This window comes from Pempheris klunzingeri, chromosome 10 (assembly GCF_042242105.1).
Source record: "Pempheris klunzingeri isolate RE-2024b chromosome 10, fPemKlu1.hap1, whole genome shotgun sequence".
In the NCBI taxonomy this organism is placed as follows: Eukaryota; Metazoa; Chordata; class Actinopteri; order Acropomatiformes; family Pempheridae; genus Pempheris; species Pempheris klunzingeri.
Genome location: NC_092021.1, coordinates 20,373,955 through 20,397,183, shown reverse-complemented (window position 1 = coordinate 20,397,183; position 23,229 = coordinate 20,373,955). Strand labels below are relative to the sequence as shown.

General features: G+C 40.8%; 1 protein-coding gene across 1 annotated transcript; it reads left to right on the top strand.

The window, feature by feature from the left end:
* The first annotated feature begins 5,746 nt into the window (after positions 1–5,746).
* Positions 5,747–22,492, top strand: srpx (sushi-repeat containing protein X-linked). Its single transcript, XM_070838172.1, has 10 exons — positions 5,747–5,854; positions 12,939–12,995; positions 15,070–15,258; positions 16,030–16,206; positions 17,155–17,281; positions 17,423–17,544; positions 18,511–18,690; positions 19,714–19,847; positions 21,871–21,992; positions 22,084–22,492. The coding sequence occupies exons 1-10, from the start codon at positions 5,794–5,796 to the stop codon at positions 22,265–22,267; spliced, it is 1,353 nt and encodes a 450-aa protein (XP_070694273.1). The 5' UTR covers positions 5,747–5,793; the 3' UTR covers positions 22,268–22,492.
* The last annotated feature ends 737 nt before the right edge of the window (positions 22,493–23,229 follow it).

The window sequence follows — 23,229 nt, the reverse complement described above, 5'->3', positions numbered from 1 at the left end:
CAAGATCATGGAGAAGATGAGAAAACCGACAAAGCTTCCGAAGAGGAAGAGGATAACGAGGGAGAAGAAACAGAATCTGAAGATGAGGGAAATGAGGAAGAGGGAGAGAGTGGAAGCAGTGTTGAAGAGAAAGAAGAAGAGGACGGAAGTGAAAGTAGCATTGACATAGAAGGGGATAAGGGGAGTTTTTCTGGAGAGGGTGAGGAAGAGCAAGACAGTGAAACTTCAGAAGAAGAAGGTGAGGAGGAAACAGGCTCCAGCAGTGAGGAAGAGGATGAAGGAAGAGAGAAGAGCGATGCTACAGAGGCTGAAGAGGAGGAGGAAGAAAGCAAGGAGGGAACAGGTGAAGGAGGGAGAGACTCTGAGGTAAGTGGAGCAGCAGAGGAAGAGGAACATGGGGAGAGTGAGGATGAAGAGGATGAAAGCGGTGAAGAATCTGGGAGTGCAGTGAGCAGCGGGAGCAAAGAGTCAGAGGAGGAGGAAGGAAGCGACACAGCAGAGTCTGATTCTGAAGAAGAAGACAACGAAGAAGAAGAAACCGAGGAAGACGGAGAGGAAGAGGAACAAAAAGATGATCAACATTCAACCGAAAGTGAGGATGAGGAGACAGATTCAGGAGAAGATGAAGATCCAGACAAGAGTGAAGGAGAGGAGGAAGAGGAGACACAGGATGAAGCAAGAGTTGAGAATGATGAGGAGAAGGCAGATGTGAGTGAAGATGATGAAGAGGAGGAAGAACAAGATGAAAAGAGCTATAAAGAAAATGAGGAGGAAGAAGAGGGGGGTGAAGAAGAAGCATCTTTAGATGAGGGGAAAGCTGAGGATGAGACTGCAGAGGAGGAGGGAAATCATGGTGAAGAGGAGGAAGAAGAGGAAGAGAGCGAGGAGAAGAGTACAGAGGAAGAGGTGGGTGAGGAAGATGTAGAGGAGGAGGAAGAAGAGGGTAAGGAGGGAGCTTTGTTAGATGAGGGGGAAGATAAGGACGAGACCGCAGAGGAGGAAGAAAAAGAAGGTGAGGAGGAAGAGGATGAGGGAGGAATTGAGGAAGAGACTGCAGAGGAGGAAGAAGAGGGTGAGGAAGATGATGCAGAGGAGGAAGAAGAAGAAGACGGTGAGGACGAGGCACCTTCAGATGAGGGCGAATCTGAGGATGAGACTGCAGAGGAGGAAGAACAACATAATCAGGAGGAGGGAGACACTGCAGAGGAGGACAAAGAAGAGGAGGGTGAGGAGGAGGAAGACGAGGGTAAGGAAGATGCTGCAGAGGAGGACGTAGAAGATGAAGAGGAAGGGAGTGAAGGTGAGGAGGAGGAGGCGGAGGAGGAGGAAGAGGAGGAGGAGGAGGAGGGGGAGGAGGGGGAGGAGGAAAAAATAAAGAGAAAAGAGAAGAGAATTGAGGCTGCTAAAAAGGTGATGGTAGACAGTGATGAGGAGGAGGAGGAGGAAGAAGAAGAAGAAGAAGAGGGAGATGAGGAAGAGGAGGATGAAACAAAGATTAAACCAAAAACAGAGACAAGACAAAAGGTAAATCAGAGTGAGGAAGAGGAGGAAGAAGAAGAGGAGGGGGAGGAGGAGGAGGAGGAGGAGGACGAAAAGGTCAAATCAACAAATACAAAAAAAGTGGACACACAGAAGCTGCGTCCCGAAGTTTCTTCCTCAGACAGAAAAGAGAAACAACAACAACAACAGAAAGAAAGACCCAAACCAGCACCGAGGACGAAGAAACCAGACGAGTCTCAGCAGTTCTGGGACGACGTCCTGCCGCAGTACCTCAACCTGCAATGAAGTTATCACATGACGTGTGACTGAGAGGACTCAGTTTAAAATATAATCTCCTTACTGTCAGTAAATCCCATTAAATGACCAAAACCAGTGATGCATTATTCTGTGTCATTTTGTAAATAGACTCTCTAAATAGAAGACAGTGAATTTGTTGGGGACTATTTTCAGCGTGGATTAATACACGCAGTAGAATCGTGGATGCGGGATTGACGCAAAATAAACGACAGTGTCCATGTTGATAATATGAAGGAGCCTGTCCCTGATGTGTACTCATCGATTCAGCATGATGCTCCAATAGCATGGGCCTTTCTCATGGCGGACAGTAGGGAGAGCACAGGCGTAAATAATCGAATATCTAATAATGGCTGAGTTCCATTTAGCTGCTGTAGTTTCAGGGTGCTGACACTGTGAATACTGGGACAGAGCCATCGTTTATGCTATTAGTAGCACCTGTGCTTTTCCTATTATGACAAGTAAAAATGTGTGCTGTGAAAAAGGTCCTTTATATATTATTATACACTGTTACACTCACACACACACACACACACACACATATATATACAGTTTAATAAAAAAGGATCAAAAGCGATTTAGCAGAACCAAACATACATTTCTTTTTCATAAATTTGTCAAAACCCGGTGCCTGCATTACCCACAACTCAACTGCTGTTTTTCATTCTCTCATAAATGTGTTAGTATTTGTATTTTTGAGAGCGCCTTATTACAGATTTCTCTCCATCTACCTCTGCCTTTATGATGATGACAGAATCCCTGCAATAATAACGTACTGTGTAGCTGGGAGTTCTTTAATGGTTAAACCTTAAAAAAACTATCAAAAATATACTCATACAGAGAACACAAACTAAGTGTGAGTCTGTGCAGCAGTTAAACACAGCAAAACAAACCCAGAGACTTATGTCTTAATCCAAAATCATTGGCTGTAAAACCAAAGAGTCAGATCAGTCCTCCAGAGCCACGGGAACAAACATGGAGTCGGTTAACTCTTTCTTCACCTGACCTGAGAGAGATATATGAACGACTGGCCTAACCCACATGTAATTACAGCTCTGGAGATCCTCTCACAGGCGCTGCACCGCACGCCGCCCTTTCCTGTTCCCCACCAAGATAAAGAACACTTGAACACCTTCGTGTGTGGACTCGCCTTCTGGCTCACTTACACAAGTGCTACCACCAAACCTCATGTTTGCGGAGGAGAGCACTGATTATATTCTTTCAACAGCGACTTTCACCCAGCTGCCCTGCTGTGTGTGTGTGTGTGGCTTGTTCGAAGCAAAGTAATAATCAACATGCAAATCTCAACCAAGAATTGATGCACTGTATTATGCAAAAACCAGTGTTGTGTAGTTCACAAACCATTCGCTCAAACGACCAAATCCTTTGGGTGAACAAACTGAACTGAATCTTTTCCTAAAACGATCTGGTCATTTCTGAGTTCAGTTTCCAAAGCATGGTGAAACCTGCAATATGAATAAACAGGTGGATGAAGAGTGTCTGCTCTTGTTACAGCGAGCGAATAGTGCATGTTGATTTGTTCACTGAATGTACTGCACAGTGAATGTGAGCACTGAGCAGCCCAAACTGCCACAATTAGGCCCAGCAAGTTTAAGAGTAACGCCGAACTGTAGATCAGTTAAGAAAACTGAAAAGTCCCTAAAAACCAGTGCTCATTTCTGATGTTTAGCTTAGAAAATTTTAAAATATCAAGATTTGTAAATGGAGTTTGGCAAGTTTGTCAAAGCAACAGCACTTCCAATTCTATTAGCTCATTAGTCAGCCATGTTTAAGTTCAGCGAGTGGGACTCGGATCTCCGGTCAATGAACAATATGGTGAACAAATCTTTTGAATCTTCTTAATGAACTGATACAAGTGATGCAGGACACTAAAAAGACCTGCAAAGAACAACAAAATGATGGTTGTAACGTGGTTACTATAAAACTTTTCCTCTGAATAGTGTTGCTAGGAAACAACTCAGATTCAGCATTCGACTTCCTATAAAATGTGAAACTGAGAAGTAAATTTTTATGAAAATCTACTGTGTTATTGCTGGTTTTCATTGATATTGGTGTGTGTGTGTGAAAAAGAAGACACTGAAAGTAGATACTGGAGTCTCTATGCACGTCAGTCCAAATACAGCAGACCCACTCATTAGTGACGCCCTGATAGGTGCAGCATGGACCATGTATTGTATTTTGATGGCATCAAATGCTCATAATGACCTGCACAGTTATTTTATATCAAAATGACTAGTTAATGTGTCCAATTCCCTCCTGATTAAAAGTGATTAACAAAAAAAATGCAGATTAAGGTCTTTTGGAGTCCAGTAATTCTCCATGACCCCTGAGACAAAGGACCTTTTTTACAACTCACCAACTAATTAATTTGAGAACAACAAAGAAACAAAAGTGCTCTGATGCCCGTGAGGTGATCAAGATTCAGGTCAGCTAGAATTATTCACTTTAGAGGGCGAAGAAAGAAAAAGTGGTGATGCTCATCAAGCTGAAAAGGAAGACGCATGAAAAGAAACAGTTTAGGTTTGTAATCATGTTATTTCAGTTAAGTTCAACCTGGTTTCTTTTGCTGCTCGTTTTCACAACATTATTCAGTTGCTGTTATTACACAGATTTGTTGAATGCTCGATCCTGATTGGTCAATTATGGCATTTCACCATCTGTTATGTCTGTATAGCAGATAGTTGCTACAGGCTCAGTTCTTATAGCGCATTCAATAAAAAACATTTTTAAATGAATAAAATATTATTAAATCAATATTTTGGGTTCATTTTACAATAATGACCGGCTCGCTGAACATTATCCCTCGTATAAAAATCAACATATATTTATATTTTATATGACTTTAACCCTTTAAGGTCCGCACCAAGAAAAAAGTGATGGAAAAATGTATTCTTTATATATTTTATTTCCTTGGGGCACTAATTACAAAAATCTATGTTTTTTTATGAACAGACCCACATTTTTTGAAATATTGGCCTCTACCAAACGGTTGAGATGTCATAAGTAAAACATGTTTTCAATAAGATATAGTGAGTCAAAATGTGCTCTACCATATGGTTGAGCGGAAGGTTAAAGGGTTAAGGCCATAATACATTTGATATTTTAGACTTTAACTTGATTGTCAAAGAGAAGATGGATTTATATCCAAACATAAAACACTTACAAACTTGAGGACAAGACACATAACGCACCTCGATGTAAAAATACTCCATTATAAGTCCAGCACTGGTAGTTTTACTCAAGTACAACCGCAAAAGTATTACATAGATATAGTACACGTAGTATCAAAAGTAAATGTACAGCCAATGAAGCAGCTCAGTCAGCAGGTTTTAGCATTAGATTACTGACACATTAACTTGGAAGCAGTTTCATTTTTACTACACTGTATTCTGTTGGGTAGTTTGGGTAGTGGTACTACTGTGTACTACTGTGTACTCTGTGTACTACTGTGTACTCTGTGTACCTGACACCTTCGTAGGGAGACATTACTTCATTTTAATATGCAGCCCTCACTCCTTCTAGTGGTCCAGGCCCCCAGGTTGAGAACACTGGTTTAATTTTTAACACTGCATGGTACTCTACAAGCAGTTCATGTTAAGTATGTTGAGTACATGGATAGCAAAGTATAGACATAAAGAAGTTAAGTAGAAATACCTCAAAACTGTGCTTGAACAAATGCACTTAGTTGCCCCTGCAGAGAATATGAGGTCAGAGACTTTTTTTGAGGAGAATTGTGCTGATTTCTAAGTTTCTCTCAGTCTCTTGTGATGAAAATGTTGAACATGTGACAGCTGACCCACAGGGACTGGCACAGCCTCCTCTGTCTGGCTCGCCTCACGCCGGTGGCCGGGCCTTTTTTCAGGAGAGTCCTCCTTGTTTCTGGAGCAAGAGGCGGGCCTTTGGAAAGCAGGAATGCGCTGGAAGTTTTCCTGCAGGCTCCCCTTCACATGCTGAAGAGCGTCCGTCCCGCGTCTCAATATGGACATGTGGCCGCTGGTGCTCGTGTTTGTGCAGCTCTGCTTCTGCTCCGGTTATGAAGGTAAGGACAGACAAAGGCCCTCATTCACGTCTTTGGCAGCGTGGACCCTGCAGGGACCAGAGGGATGAGATAATCGAACAGTTCATCTCTAAAACTGGTCAAAAAGAGGGATAAATGGGTGGTTTGAGGCTTTATTTAGAACAAGCGCTCTGCGTTGGGAGAAGGGTTTGTTGGTAACTTGTGTGCATGCATTTGAGGCTTCTTGTCCTCATTCCTGATTTATGGTGATCCGCGGTTGTGTTTACGTGGAGGGGGTGGAAAGCGGGGGGAGTGCAGTGTGCATCTGGGGGACGTTTCTCTGCACAGAGCTCAGTCTGTGGCACTGAAAGCCCTGCAACTGCACTGCACTGTGAGTTAAAACTTCACTTTCCCCCCCCAGCTCCCCCCATTTTTATGTTTTTATACCAAAAGCGACTTTTTAATCATCTTTCAATTAAACTTCTGCAAAGAACTTCCACATCTTGTGAGTCTTGGTCTGTGTGGAAGTATTCACACTGCTTTGCCGATGGGTTTCAGACCTGGTGTTGAGCAAACACAGAGGCACTCTCTCCTCCTCTATATGACACACATACTGAGGCAGAGCTGCAGCATTAGTTGATTAATCAATGAGTAGATTGGCAGAAAATTAACCCATACATTGTTGTTACTACATTTTCGAGAAAGAATCCCAAATATTATCTGATTCTGACTTTAAGTCAGAATAAGTTGCTCTTTTTGCTTTGCTTTATATCATTGATATTTCAGTATCTTCAGGGTTTGGACTCATGGTTGGTTGAAACAATACATTTGATGCCATCTAAGAAAATGTGAAGGAGGTTTTTCAACATTTTCTCAGCTTTTATAGATGAATCAATGAACCGATTAGTTGGAAAATATAACCGGCAGATTAATTACTACTGAAAGTAATGGTTAGTTACAGCCCTACACTGTAGCAGAGCATCCAACATAAGAAAAGAGTGTCTGGATAGATTAAACCAGACAGAGCAGGGCCTGTAGCCTGCAGTGAGGAGCTGAAAGGACTTCAAAGCTCAAGTCTGGATGGAGTATTTTGTGTGTCTGTGTGTGTGTGTTCGTGTGTGTGTGTGTGTGTGTGTGTGTGTGTGTGTGTGTGCAGTCACAGTGGCTATGTGTCTGTAGATGGTTTGAGAGTGGCTCACCGCTGCTGTATGATCACACAGGCTGAAACATGAACACAAGCTGCAGAGCAGATTTACACTGACAGACTAAAAACTGCCTGCCGAGCTGACAGTGAGGACGCTGGCCTGTACTTGTGTGTGTGTGTGCTTTTATGAGGAGTTTATTTTACAGGGGAGTGTTCTTGTTTGTTCTGGTGGTCAATTAAGCCATTTATCAGTTGAGTGACTGCATGCCTTAAAATTGGGTTGCAGTTCACCAGAATAAAATGCTTCAGATATGGAGTTTTTAAAACTATTTTTGCACCTTTTGGGCTCTATTTAACAATGGAAACCTTTAAGTTTGTGCTTTACAGCACTTCTTACAGTTAAACTCGTGTACTGGAAATATTCGTAAAAGCCTGATCATAGTTTCCATGATGATTCTTGTGCTGATGTGAGTCTGGGGCAGATACGTCCTCCATGCACAGGGAGTAACTTGGGGAAATGCCAGCAGGCAACATCACTGGAGAGCACTCTCTCCAATAATAGCTCAGTTGTGTCTCTGCCAGAAAAAAAACAGCAAAACTTAACTAGAAAATGAAGAGTTACAAAGGGCAGCCCAAGAAATAAATCAGGAAACTAACATTACTTAATAAATACCTATGAAGTAGTTACTGTTCTGTGTTCGGTTCAAACTTACACTACAGATACAGCATATCTGCTCAGAAAAAGAGACACCGTCCATTCACCACCGTTACTTTCCACCGAGAAAGTAACAACACGTTAACCTCATGGTGGCGCTAGAGGAAATGTCAGTCATTAAAGTTATTAGGATACATTTTCCATGGACCATCAATGTTTGTACAACATTTTATGTCAATCTATCCATCCAGAGCCACGACATAATTAGAATAAAAAATGAAATGTCACAAAACTTTCCAAAAACATTCAGAACATTATAATTATAGATACTATACGATACTATAGGATGAAAGTGAACATTAATGTTCACCTATCCAGTCAATCAATCAATCAATCAACAAATTATATCACCAAATGCAAATTACTTACGCTTAGTTATGAGCAAAAATACTTGAACGGTGAAGGCAAGACTAGAAGATTCAGGAACATGCAGCTCTGCACCTGCGATGTCCAGCAGGTGGTGCTGAATAGCCATAAAGGTTCTTTATACAATATTATTCAGATTAAAACAAAAATGTCCGCCTTATCCTCACCCTCCCTCCTGCTGCAGTAATGTGGCCAGCTGTCTCGTTCATTCTTGTTCGCTCTGTACACAACTGCTGACTGACAACATCTCTTAGCTTGTGTGCTACTGTGTCAGCTCGGTAGCTTAGCTGAGTCTGTCGCTGGGCAGCAGCTCTGAGTCGTTTTCATGGGTTTGCTCTCTGAACGATTCAGCAGCTCACACGCACTGACATGTGGACGTGTGGACGACCAAAACAAAGGACAGAGAAGGTTACAACACATACAGAGTGAATGTGTCTTAATTCTCTGCTCAAGTCACCATTGGTCCGCTGTATCATTACATCACAAATAGCTGTTTAATGCCATGTTAATGTTCTGAATGTCATATAGACATATAGAGATGTATATGTGTCATATAGAGAACCTTTAATAGATTATTTTTGGCACATAGTCATTTGATCCAATGATGATACAAAATATTTATTAGTGCAGCTTTAAGAACAGATGGATAAATCCCATATTAATAAAACAGTGCAATGAATACAGAATATGAATACGATATCTGTAGGCAAGAGGCATGACTTTGGTATTGGAAGAGTTCTGGTTTCCATTTGTAGTCTGAGTGGTCACCTTTGAGCAACAGAGCAAAAGAGGTGGAAAGCAGGGGCCAAAATTCAATCTCAGAACGCAATCAGTTTTTGTCTGACAGCGATTTAGAGTTTTCTTTTTTTCTTTTCTTGATTGTCAATTACTTGTTTGGTCCAAAAAATGTCTATCTATTCCCAGAGCTCAAATTGTGGTCTTGTTTTGTTCAATCAACAGTGCAAAAATATTTGATTTACAATGATACAAAACATAGAAAAGCAGAAAATTCTCACATTTAAGGAGCTGCAACTAGAATTGTTTGGCCCAATCTGCTTGAACAGTAATTTTCAAAATAGCTGCTGAATAATTTTCTGTCAATTGACTAATTGATTAATTGACAAAAGTTTTCAGATATAATCTGCAGACTGAACACTTTCTAAATGAGTTATTGATAATTCATTCTGCAGTTAACAACTGTTATTGATTTTTGTGTCTCTCAGGTAATGTAACCCTGCATCTCATGCAACTGACAAGTAGCTATTGAGACAGAAATTAGTTCATCATTAGTTAAGGAATGACGCAAAACAGATACTGCAAAAACAATTTTTAAACATTATGCAAAACATGTTTACAATTAAATATAGTGAATATTAAACAGTAATCATGATTTAAACAGTTATTATTATTAAAACAGCCACACTAGATGCTAACCATATCATTAGTAAATATACATTCTATTAATAATAATATGATACTATATATTATGGTGGAGATAAAAGTAGTTGCAGCAGTTTGTTCCTCAGAATTAGAAACTGTTGATGCGACTAGGAAACCACCAGCAGACTTGTTGTACACAGTTTAAATGGGACAGAAATCATTAGTGCTCCAAAACAGATTATGTAACTCTCTAATCATGGCGTGTTGAATTGAGCGATATAAAAATGGCATCCCATTTTATTTTCTGCTCTTTCTGCTCCGTTACCCTGTAGCTATAATTCTTCCATAAGACGGCATTGCAGCCCAGCAGAGGAAACTAATTGGAATATCAGGCTCTGAAATGTAAAGAGGTTTGCCAGGAAGACAAGCCTCTATGCTTCCTGCACTACTTTGTGACAACAATTTGACATCTTTCTCACTAAGAACTCCTTTGAAGTTAGAGAGAGAAACAGGAATGTGATGCTCACTGCTGCTCTCACTTAATCATATTGACAGATTTATCAGACATGAATTCAGATCACATGCTTTCATTAAAAAGGATGACCCAGGCTCTGCCAGTTTAATCCAAATGTGAGGCTGCAGTGGTAGAAGTTACAGACCTGCATATCCAGGCCAACCTGTGCCAGAAAGGTAACAGCAACCATGAAGTGGAAATATTATCCATTTCATAACTAACTTGACATGTAGAGCGTACACCAAAAATATATTCTATTTATTTACAATCAACAACTAACATGTGTAACAGATGCATGTTTTCTTGCCCTGCAGGCTAGTTTCACACACCAGTTCACACTGCTCTGAGTGCCCTCGTACATCTTCCTGGTTACTTTGAAAAGGGAGAACACCACAACCAAAAAATAGGGATGCAGAGGCCAAAAGAGAACAATTCAAGACAGTTACCAATAACTGTCATATTAGCAATGACTGTAACACTGTTCTGTCTGAAGTTCTGTCTGTTATTGTGTTATTATATCCACTGGAGGCTCGTGTGGCACAAAGAGGCTCAAGTCTCGTTAGTTATCTCTGTATCTCTGTCTCAGTCATGATAGATTTTGGTTCTTTAGTGTTTATTGGGAATGTTCGTGTAAGTCTGTCAGGTTATACAGTGTTGTCAAGTTAAATGGTGATTACAGGCTATTTCAAAACTATAACCTTAACCTAAACCTAATTCTATCCTTAACCTTAAAACTAAGTCTTCACCCCCAAACAAGTCCTCACTGTGCTGGTAAAATGTGTGTTCTGGTCCTCACTATGTTATAAGTACATGAACACACGAACACACTCTCTCAAGCATCTTTTAATAGAGAAAGAAAATGCTGCTGTTACACTCCTTGTCTGCAGGTGGAGCCACTATTCAAAGCCTCTTCTTTTTTATGCCTGTTAGAGGCAGCTACATGCAGATGTAAACTGCTGCTGCTGTTACTGTTTTTACTGCTGGTTTTCTACTGGTGCAGGTCCATGGTTACTACTGGTTTTCCACTATGATATTTAAAACTAAGGAAAACACCCCTTGAATAGCTGCTTTCTCAGGAAGAACAACAGAAGAGCAGCTTCTGTATCTGTTTACAGTGCAGCCAAACAACTGATGTTGCTGTAATAAAGTTATCCATCCATCAAAAATTGCCCATATTTCATCATGCCACGAGCAACTATGATCTGATTTTATGGTACACACAGCATTAGTAATTTTCCACCCAGCAGCAGGACACAGTAAAGTTGTTACCAGCACTGTTCACTGTTGCTCCACTTCTTGCTCCATGACTCCCTTGAGATGCTAAAAATGATTTGTTGATGTATGATGGCAGTGAGGGCGAACAGCAGTAAGAAAGAAATTACACTTCCTTGGTAGCTGTTTGTGGTGCTGCTTCACAAAAAAAACCCACCTCATGTTTTGCTAGTTGAATGTTTTTAATTTGAAGCTGAATATTTGCTTTGCACTGTGTAAAGACTCTGGACAGTAAATGTAAAAGTGAGGCTGTTTTTCCTGTGAATCCCTCATGCATGTTAGGGCAACTCCAGAACAGGAATGGTGAATTCTGCCATGTATGTACAGATTATAAATACATTAAGGACATCAATAGTATCAAAAAATCTCAAGGATTATAACTTGAAAACTCGGTTCCACTAGATAATTTAAGTCTGAAGAAGAGAGAATAAGTAAATCATTGTTTATAGGAACAACTGCTAGCCAATCAGAAACAAGTAGCTCCACTCTGCCGTGATGTAAATGGTTGTATCCTGTTTGCTTGATGTTAAAGAACTGATCATTTTTCTGGTGCATCTGGCTTTAACTAATGTTCACTTTGAAGTTGAGACACATACATACACACACACACACACACACACACACACACACACACACACACACACACACACACACACACACACACACACACCTGTAATTAGTTTTCCATACCTTTCTCTGCCTACCTCCTTCCCCCCATTAAGAAGCAGGCACTTAAGTTTTCCCATTAGACAGCTAAATCTGACTCACTCAGTATGTGGGTTTGCTCTGTGCAATCCATGCTGTGTGATCTGACTGCTAAAACCTCAGAGCTTGTTGTGTGTGTTTGTGTGTGTCTATGTGTGTGTGTGTGTATTAGATGACTTAGATGGCAGCATTTTGGTCCAGACAGCTTTTATTAAACTGACAGAAAAGCCATGATGAGGAATGGGGAACGGGATGCAGGATGTGCTCACAGTATCAGGTTCATTGACCAACATGCTGCAGATATATGAAGCTGGAGGAGGGTGGAACAGTTCTCCCTTGTGGATCCCGAACAGTGGACACATTCACACCCGGGTTCATAACATCCCGGGGCCAAGGTTGAACCCCCTCCCCTTTACTTTAACCCCTCAGTCGCCAATTTCCTCTTTCCTCTGTCTGTTTTTACTGTTTCCTGACTCGCTCCCCAGGTCCCTTCTTCCTCTTTCTTAAAATAATCCTCCTTGCTCATCACAATTCCCCTCACATTTGTCTTTTACAAGTGCCACTCAGCTGTGTCCTCCACCAGCTCTGCAGCCACCACTCAGAAATATTTCAGTTCTTCTTGGGTGCTGCTGTTTTTTTCCTCTGTCTGCGTGACCTGTTCACTGTTAAAGCTGACTTAAAATGGTAAGTAAAATCTATGGGAGCTGTTTTGGAACAAAAAGTTTCAAAATAATTCACACCGGAATTGAGCAGAATGAATCTTTGTGTTAAACATTCATTTTTCCAAACCAGCTGGAAACAAGGATCTTTTGAGATTTATTCATTGTGCATGCGGTCAGTCCAAAAGATCCAGATCCCCCCTAAAGTCTGGTTCAGATGAAAAGTTAAGCAATATTTTTAAGCCTGTTCTTGTTGCTGTTCTGCGCTCAGAACAGGTCAGCCAAGGACGATGCTTTCAAACATTGCCTAACATCTTGGATGCTGCTCTTTCCGTCGTTAGTTGCTTTTTCTTCTCTTCTTTCATCCCCAGGGTCAGGACAGTATGCCTATGGAGACGATGAGGACTGGTATTCTCGTAGACATAAAGGTGACTGCATGCTCAATTTGACACTTCCAATTCATAGATGCATGCACACAGTGCGTTCTCAGAGGTGACACATTTTAATTTAGGGACTGCTTATGTTGAGATCAAAGTGAATGTATTTTTCTGAATTAGTCACAGAGAGATGACTGTTTGAGTATCACTATCTAACATGATATATTTCAGATTACATGCTGAATATTGCAGATTATATGTTTCAGCAGGAGGAGAGCAGCAAAGGAGAAATACATTAATTAGAGTAAAACCATAAACACAGTGTTACCACCAGACATCCACACAGGACACACACCTCTGACCTATCCTGCTCTGCTAGCTACTATGATCCACTAACTAATGGGTGAGTGTGTAGTGGTACCCTCAAATCACATGCGGTTGGATATATTTATGTACATTTCCTCCAAGTTCAACCTGTGTTATCAGTAATGCTTTTATGTTTTACAGGAACAGAAAAGAGAGGGATTTAGATTATCAAAAATGATTTTTCGACATATCTTAAACGCACCTTTTTTTTTTACATATATTTGCAGTATAATAAAAGATAAGTGAGGAATTAGCAGAGATTAGAATAAGAAAAATGTGTTCTTTTGTTGCACTGTGTCTTTAAATAGACTTAATTCAATGGCAGCCAGTTTTGTAAATTGACTCAGTTACGTCAAAGTAGCTTCCAGCTTCAGACTTGGGGTCAGTTAGACGCGGAACATTATCGTCCAGGCCAAACCAAACTCTCCCCTTGTGTAAAAGCTCAAATGTAGAATTATTTTCTCTAAGTCAGTGGTTGGGGAGACTTTGCCAACAGACACACATGCAGAGAGAGATGGAGTTGCTTTGTAATGAATACTCGTTTTTATTCCAACTGGAAATTAGCCTAATCTGGTGTGTGTTCGCCTCTCCAAGTGTGTGCATGTGTGTGTCGGTCCACAGAGTGTTCGTCCTGAACCAGCAGGAAATAAACTGCGGATTTTGATTTCCCCGTATTGGAATAGGAGCCTTGCGGCCCCAAAACTTGGCCTCAAACAAGGAATTTTTACGCAAGCGTTGTAGAGATGGGTAGAGATATCCAACACAGGAGGAGAAAAGCTCAAAACAAATGCAGTAAATGGGTCTTAAAGGAACAGCTTGACATTTGGGAAATGTGCTTATTTGCTTTCTTGACAAGAGTTAGATGAGAAGATCAGTACCACTCTCATATCTGTTAGTACAACCAAAAGTTTAGTTTAGCTCAGCATAAGGACTGGAAACAGGGGAAACAACTAGCCTGGGACTGTCCAAAGGTAAGAAAAACCTGTCTTCCAGCATCTCTAAATCTACTCAATATTTAGCCTGAAAATTGTAACATGTAATATTTTACACTTTGCACATTTTGTACTGATTAAATAAACAAGTTATTAAGTGTTGATGAGTTTAGAGGGGCGAGAAGGTGGTTTTTGTTACCATCAGACAAAGCTGTTTCCAGTCCTTAAGTTAAGATAAGATAACTGGCTTCACCACACAGACATGAAATTGGTATCAAACTTCCCATCTCATCCATTCCTTTAATTAGGATTTTATTTTTCTAGAGTTGCACAGACACATCTTCATTCTAATTAACACCACGTTTTGGACAGACTAAATCTTTGTCAGGTGGAAATGGGTCCAGGGATACCAGAAAAAACAGATGATTCTTCGAGTGGTGTGATAAGTATCAATAAAGAGCTGCACTCTCGACAGACCTTTATCTGCTCTTTAACTTAAGTTCTCTCCACACATCATTATCTGTCTTTTCCTCAAGTGAGAGTATCTTTTTTCCCTCAAGAGGCACTGTTGGATTATGGGAAGGCACATATAAGGTAATGAGAAATCCACTGCATCAGTCTGAAATCAGATGATGGGTGGACTTTCACATTTTCATACATATGAAGGAGGTCTGTCTAAGCTTTAATAGTCTTAAGGTAAGTGCTTATTATTTAATGCTGACATTAACAACAGTCTCTCCCACTCCAGGGCTGCACCATAAAAAAAACATAATTGCTTTGATGCAGTGAGGTAAAGGTCAGCACAGTTATCTTTCCTCCATGTTTAGGGACACCGTGGTGCGCACCCATTAAGGTGAAACATGGTGACGTGAGCTGTCGCACGCCCAGGGGAGAGCACTACAGGAATGCGATGGGGACGCGCTGTAAAATCCGCTGCAAGCAGGGCTACGAGGCCCAGAGCACAGAGGTGGTGTGTATGGCCAGCAAACACTGGTCCTCTAACTACGCCTGCCGAGGTAACAACTGACATGCATCTGAACACACACGTTAACATACACACACAGAACACACACCTGGATAATAGGTTTGGCTCATGTGGATTCCTGATAATATTCTTTACATTTTTCGGCAAGTTCATTCATGGCCTAGTTCACTTTTTTCCCACAGGTTTTACCCCCTTCTCAGATTTTTTTTGCTATGGATATTAAATTTTTGATTAATTAAAACCGCCTTTAGCTGAGGTTCATGATTTTTTAAAATTGGTTCATGTTTGTACAGCAAATTTGTAATTACATGGATCAATTTAATCTCCCTGAAGTCTATTCTGGGTACGGTGTGAAAGCTTCTTTAATACTAATGGAAAATACTATCACTACTACCACTACTACAACTGTAATCAAGGTGGGGTAGTGCTCGAAAAAGCAAGTTCATCCAGTGTCTGAAAGCAAAAATATTTATAGCTGTTCTGAATGGCCTACTTGAAGGCTTGTTCAAAAGCTCACCATTATGGGGAGGACAGAGATGAGATAATTGTATTAATATGACACTTTAATGTTGATTAATTAATTATACCTGTGTGATTAAAAACATTGCAACATATTAAAGAAGACCAACAACGAGTGGCTGATATATGAGTTTTAATAAAAGGCTAGGATCGACCACTGTACTGTATTATTTAATAGGTGGCTCAGCCTAAACTTACTTGAAGCTGAACCATATTAAACAGAACAAATCATTCCTTAACTGAAATCAAGCCCTCCATCAACTCTGAGCTCTCATTCCGACAGAAATCCGCTGTCCCAAGCTGAACATGCCCGCTAATGGCGGCTACAAGTGTTCAGATGGCTCCTACTTCAACTCTCGCTGTGAGTTTTTCTGCTCACCTGGATTCAGTCTAAAGGGCCAGAAGACAGCGACCTGCCAGTACAACAAGGTGTGGAGCGCCGGAGTGCCCACCTGTGTTGGTAAGACTGTGTGTTCTTCTTTTGTGCTCAGTTTCATCTCCTGCAGTGAACTGAATATCTAAAGAGGTAATTATCTGCTTAAGGCGCAACATCAGCTGCACACTACTGAATAAAAAGATTATTCCTATATGATTGATGTTTAGAGAAAAACTTGCCCGTAGACATGCATATATCAATACACACAAAAACATATTGTGGTTTGTCCTTCATCATGATAAATGTTTTTCATGTCTGAGCCTGAAAAGGAATGTTTTTCATGAAAAGCTGAGTTATAGAGCCTGCGCTTACTGTAGGTCATCATATGAATGGCTGAACAGTCATGTGACCACGGTAACGGTGAACAATCAGACTCATCTAATGTGCAAAAAACTCGTCCAGATTTCACTGCACCACAGCTGTCAGGTCCTTGCAAAGCTGTTTCACGTTCACCCTCATAATTTCATTCACTTGACATATTTTGTTGTCACTATAACCGATGTGATTTGATTATTAGACTTTTAACGCTATCTGAGAATAGAAAGCTCAGGTGTTTTGTTGGAAAATGGTGCCACATGAATGCTGTTTGAAGGGAGGCTGTTCTTTTAACAGTGGTCACTTCAGTTCACTTTAGTGTTTATATTAATACGACAGGACTAGCACATCCACTGTGTAGTAATTCTTCATTGTGTTGAAGGCGGTTCTGTTGCTGCCAGTGACAGCTGTCATTTCAGCTGATTATAGTGACAGTTGCCGGCTAGAAATGGGAAGCTGCTTGTCTGAAATCAAGCACACGTGGCTTCAACAATAACTAAAAATGCCACTCAAGTGCTCCACTTTCTGCTCTGGGCAATAAAGATGTTTCCTATTCTTCATTTGAGGCCAGTGTTTTAATATGTACATTTAAATCTGGATAATGTGGTGCTTTGTCTTTGCTTTGGTCAAACCATCTGTTTCTCTCTCTGTCTGTAGACATGGATGCTCCAAAAATCAAGTGTCCTACTCTGAAGGATAAGTGGGCCGAACCAGGAAAACTGACAGCGAGGGTGACCTGGGACACACCAGAGGGCGTAGACACTGCAGATGGCATCCTTACAGAGTCAGTCGCATCTCCACAGCCCTTTTAAGCTTTTTGAGCCATTTTGCTTCAGTGCACCTCAGTCTGTTTTCGTTCTGTTGGTTATTCCGCTCTGAACAGGGTGATCACAGTGAAATATTGAACAGAGCTCGTCTTTTGCAGCGTTATCCTCAAAGGGAAACCTTCAAAATCAGACTTCCCAGAGGGGCTCCATAAGATGTCCTACACAGTGTTTGACCGTGCAGGGAACAAAGGATCCTGCCGCTTCTCTGTTAGAGTGCGAGGTGAGCTTCTAAAGCAGAATAAGGGACGACGCTTTGTGCAAATCTGTGTGGAGCAGGAACACTTTGTTCTATAGGGGTTTTATTTAGAAGTATCCTTACAATATGCTATGTAACCTTGTACTAATAATGGGAAATATAGAGACTATAAAACACAAAACTGTGATATAAATCTCAGTTCTAAATATATCAAATGAATTGGTAGTGTAACCGTCGTATGTTGGTGCACAGCAGGTCAACAGAACAGGCAAATCTGTGAATAGTCTACAGGCAAGAGTGCAATTCAACGTATATAGAGAATACAATTTTCAGTACGAAATTAGATTTTAAAATCGAGCTTTTCTCTCAAGGAAACCCCTGTAATTAGTACCAAGTTAGGGTTAGGGTTAGGGTTTTTAAAGGAAACTTCCAAGGAAATTAGAAATTATGGCCCCATGAAATAAAACAGCACCACATTTTCCAGGATTAACTGATTTTTACGACCACAGGCACACACACGACAAAATGGGCTCAAATGCTCAACACGAGGCAAACAGATGGTAAAAATGTACAGTTTATTGTTGAAAAAGGCCGACAAAGACAAGGCACCAAAATCAGACCAAAAATCCCAAACATACATACTGACAAATACAAACCTGACTAGACTCACACTCTCAACAAGATACTGATTAAGATGCTGGACCGCTGGACACAAGGGTACAACACGATCTGGCACAGAACGGGGAAGACTCAGATAATATAAACACCTGGGAAGGGAGCACAGGTAGAAACAATCAGGCCAGATAATTACAGGAGCAGGAAACGCATGAACTAACTTTAATTAACTTGTCGAGACATAACACTGATACCTGTTTTAGCATGGCTGAAAACAAATGTATTTCTTCCAACCAAATTAGAATTGTTTAAGCTATTAGTTATTTCATGCCGCCTTTCTGCTTCCTGATGTTTTGTGCTTCTCCCTCTGTGCAGTGCGCCGCTGCAGCCCACTGTTTCCTCCTGACAACGGCTATATGAAGTGTGACAGTGATGGAGACAACTACGGCGCCACTTGTGAGTTCACCTGCACGGGCGGCTACGAGCTGCGGGGCAGCGCCGCCAGAGTGTGTCAGTACGGACTCACCTGGTCCGGCACAGACACAACCTGTGCAGGTAACACAGACATAACAATCTTTTCTTTTTTAAAACTCATTATTTATTTCTTTGTAATTTGCTAAAATTAGCCTTAAAATGCGGTTGGAGGAATAAACAAAAAAGGTAAAAGAGGAAAAAAAGAATGAATGGTTGGTAGATAACAAGAGCAAATGTGTTACAATATAACACAACACTAATATCTAAAATATAACTTCTAATGAGAAGATGCCATTTTTGTTCAAATGTTTTTGTCTGTAATTCCAGTCTGTAAGTACATTTTTACAATTTATACATGTTATTCAAAGCTGCCCATCCTCTTGTGGAAGGGGCCTCTTTGCTGTAACCATATTTGATAATAAGTATTAATGTCATTATTAATGTTATATTATAACCTTCAGATATTATTCGCAATACTGCAGCCTTGGGATTCATTTGCAAGGATTTCGCTAAGTCTGATGGGGCAATGGCCTCAACATACAGTGACTGAGATGACAGATAAAACCAAATATGATGGTTATGTTAATTACAACTAGGCTGAAACTTTTTTTAACTTCTCAAATGCAGGTCTATGATGAAAGTGTCTCCATCAAACTTGTACCGTTGAATGTAATGTTGTTGGAGATCATCTAGGTTGCCCTAACTTCACTAATAAAACAGAGTAAATAAGTTTTTCTGTCTGTGCTAAATTGGCACAGACTCCTACACTAGGGATCTCAGTGTAGGAGAAAATGGCCTCCCCTGCCACCCATTGATTAGTAGAATCAATACTGGACGCCTCTCTATGTCTGTATCTGTGAAAAAGCAGCGGATTGGAGAGACTTAGTTGCAGCTCCTGTGCAACTGACCATCAGCAATTTATACGCAGTGCTGCATGCTCACTTCGCTGCTCAGTAAACTTCAGTGAGTTTATTTGCTTCCATCTTCTCAAGAGCCCAAAATAACTCAATTTATGCAGCATCCCACTGTAATACTGTGTTGTGTTAAGTCTTGCACTGTTGTATCTCATCACATCACTTGATTTTATATTCAATGTCATCACAGCCATGAATATTAACGTGGGAGTGCGTACAGCTGCTGCACTGCTGGACCAGTTCTATGAGAAAAGACGGCTCCTCATTATCTCGGCCCCAACGGCTGCCAATCACAATTACCGCTTCCAGATGACTAACTTACAGGTGAGGCATGACTCACAGGGAGAGAGCATGAGTTGTTTGTGGGGGCGAAGAGAAGGACTGAGGAAGTGAAGGGGGTCAATATTGCTGTGATTTGTGCCTCCACTGCTGCTCTCAAACAGGACCGCAGTGTGTTTGTGTGCTTGCTGTTGTTTCTCGCTTAGCTGCCTAAGTGGGACAAAGCGGTGACACAAATAAATAGGAGGCTGGGTGCTCAGATTAACAAAAAATGTCAAGGGGATGAATGATCTATACTGACACCGGCTTTGATAAGGTTATTCTGGTCCTGGATTGTTTCCCCGACTTGTCAGAAACCATTAGGTCAGAGCTGTCTGTGTGAATGACCGGTTATCAGCCAAAAGACAGGATTATGTTCAAACACGGTCAGTTTGTGAAGAGTTTGTGTCATTTGTGCAAAAAAATGTGGAATTATTTTGGTAATTTGCAAAAATGCCAAATATTCTCTGGCTCGAGCTTTATCAATGTGAGGATCTGCTGCTCTTCTCTGCTTTATTACAATTCAATAGAATATTTTTGGGTTTTGGTCTATTTTTTTTAGACAAATCCCCTCAAACTCTGGGAAACTATATTGTTGTTCATTTCTGAAAATAACAAGAAAAAACTGCCACTATAAGATTAGTTGAAGCGTTTTACTTTTTCAAACAGCTTGTTCAAGCATATCTAGTATTCAGTGTCTTACATTTACTGAGGCAATTTGTTTTTCAGAGAAAATATTTGCTGCAAATGAAATCATTTTCTTGCAGTGGCAGACTTTATTTTCTCTTGTTTTATGAACATAAAACTTTTTGGACTCAGTTATAAACAGAAACAATTGATTAAAGAGGATTTTTTTACGCTGAGCACACTGTGTGGAAACAAATATCCCCCGTGGGCCCAATAAAGCAGAAAACTGTGGTTGTGCTGCACTTGTACATCAATGATTCACAACCAGGGATGTGTGGACCCCAGTGGGTACTTCTGGAAATACTGTGGAGTAGCTCAGCTAATTTGAAATGATAGACTTTTATGATTTAGTATAAATATATAATGTATCTGGGAAGGAAGGTGGGAGGTTGATCTCCAGTATATTGAAACCACATGAACCAATAAAATACCGGCTACAACAGGCTGACTGGATCCTTTCCACCAATTTGAGTTAACGCCCGAAAACAGCGCCTGAACACCACATGCAAGTGTGTGGAAACTACAAATGCAAACTTGACCAAACCTACTGAGACAAACAAGCCTAAAAATTCACCGGACACTTACGTCTTGTGTGAAAAAACATTGTAAGAGTACACACTATATGCTATATATAATATCGATATTAGTGTTAAATAATATAAAAAAATTCAATTCAACCCCACATGCCACCAGGGCACCCCATGTGGTTGATCTAATATTGAAAAGATTCAAACAAAGAAGGCAAACTGTCAGTCTGTGGACTGTGTGTTTCATTTAAAACAATCCTGTAACAGATTTGAGAAAATATACGTTTGAATACAGTGAGTGTGAGTGTGATGGTGGACAGACACGAAAAGAGACAAAAGAAGCTGAACATCACGAGTGTCTTCAGCAATCAGGGTTTTTTGTGTGAACCTGGGAAATACTGATGGGCATTTTTTTCTCTAAAGTCAGACATTTTATTGAATAAACAATTCATTAGAAAATAATGAGCTCATTAAATGAATCATGTTTGAAGACGTAAAATACAGCCTTTTAGTGCCAAACTCTGACGCTCCCACAGAAAGTATTTGGCACAGTGAAACTCAAACATCCAAGTGAAGTAAAAATAAACAAAACACACATTTTTGAGTGGTGTGGGACTTTAAATAACCATAAAATGAATCGGTAGTTGCAGCCCTAGTGCTATCTAAGCCAGCTTTGGCAAGAGTTTTATATCCTCTGTAATATAGACTGTGCTGCATAGGAATCAATAACAAAGTGTTAAAACTACAGAAGTTATAGATCAGCCTCTCTCTCTCTCTCTCTCTCTCTCTCTCTCTGTATCTTTCTGTGGGAACAGCACGCTCAGTGTGGACTGGACCTGAGGCATGTGACAGTAATTGAAGTGGTCGGGACTTACCCAGCACAGATTGGCCGAATTCGGCACACGCTGTTGCCCCCAGCGCTGGCCCTGCAGATTAGGTACTCACACACACACACACACACACAAACACACTTATAACGCGTGTTTGGGTCGCTCCAGCAGCTTACTGAGCTGATTTGCGTTTCCTAGGTTACTGCTCCAGATTCCTCAACGGTCTTTCCAAATGGTGCTGATGGACAAGCAGGGCATGGACAAGCAACGCTACCCGTTCCCCATCACAGCAGCTGAATTATTCACCACCATTGACACCTTCCCCCTCCGCAAGGACGAGATGGTGCAACAGCAGGAAGCGGGCCAGACCTGTCAATCATAAAACACGTCCACAGACTCTCCGCCATCTTTGGCCCTTTTCCTCCTGAGTCACAGCAGACAAGACCTACTCAGACCTTCTGTTTCTATCCACATGTCACACACTCCTACCTGAACCCAATCTGTCCTGTAGCCAGGAGGTGTGAGTGCGTCTGTGTGTGTGTGTGAGTGTGTGTGTGTGTGTGTGTGTGTGTGTGTGTGTGTGTGTGTGTGTGTGTGTGTGTGTGTGTGTGCCAAAGATCAAGACGTCAGTCACTGTGCTGATCTGAAGAGAGCAGATTTATTGAAAGAGGTTACCACAATGAAAATGGGTCATATAGTACATCACAATCATATTGATTCCTGTGTCTTCTCTATCGGTATGTTTTATTATTATTAATGTTTTCAAAGCAGAAATATGTTTTACTTTTTTGTACAAAAAGTCTTTTTACTGTATGAACTGAAAAACTCTTCACCTGTCTAGTATTTATGTCTCACATCTCTAATAATGATGTAATACTGCGTGTGTGTTTTATGTACAGGACAGTGGCGCTGCTCTGTTAGTACGCTGTATGTACATCTACATCTGAATTTACAAGACACTGATTAAATATGTCTGTCATTGAGGACGTGATCTTCAGTGTGTCACTTAGTGGGAGAGACATGCTCGGTTGTCTGAGGACAAGTCAAGAGAGAAACAGAAGAAGGGGGTGAAGTTAGTAAGCCTCATAGATCCTGGTAGGAGGATTTATTACCCTTGTGCTAAAGGTTGGCTTAGCTAAGCTAACTTGCCATTGGCAGTAGCTTCATACTGAAGGCAAAGATATGAGAAGCGTCATCAATCATCTTGACCTCATCCTTCATGTAGCACAGATTGGCCTTTCACATTTAATTCCAGTTTGTAAGTCAAACATGTCTTGTTTCAACATAGAGACAGATGTTTTCTGCAAACAAACTTGTTTCTCTGGCAGATGTTTTCTCTTGTTT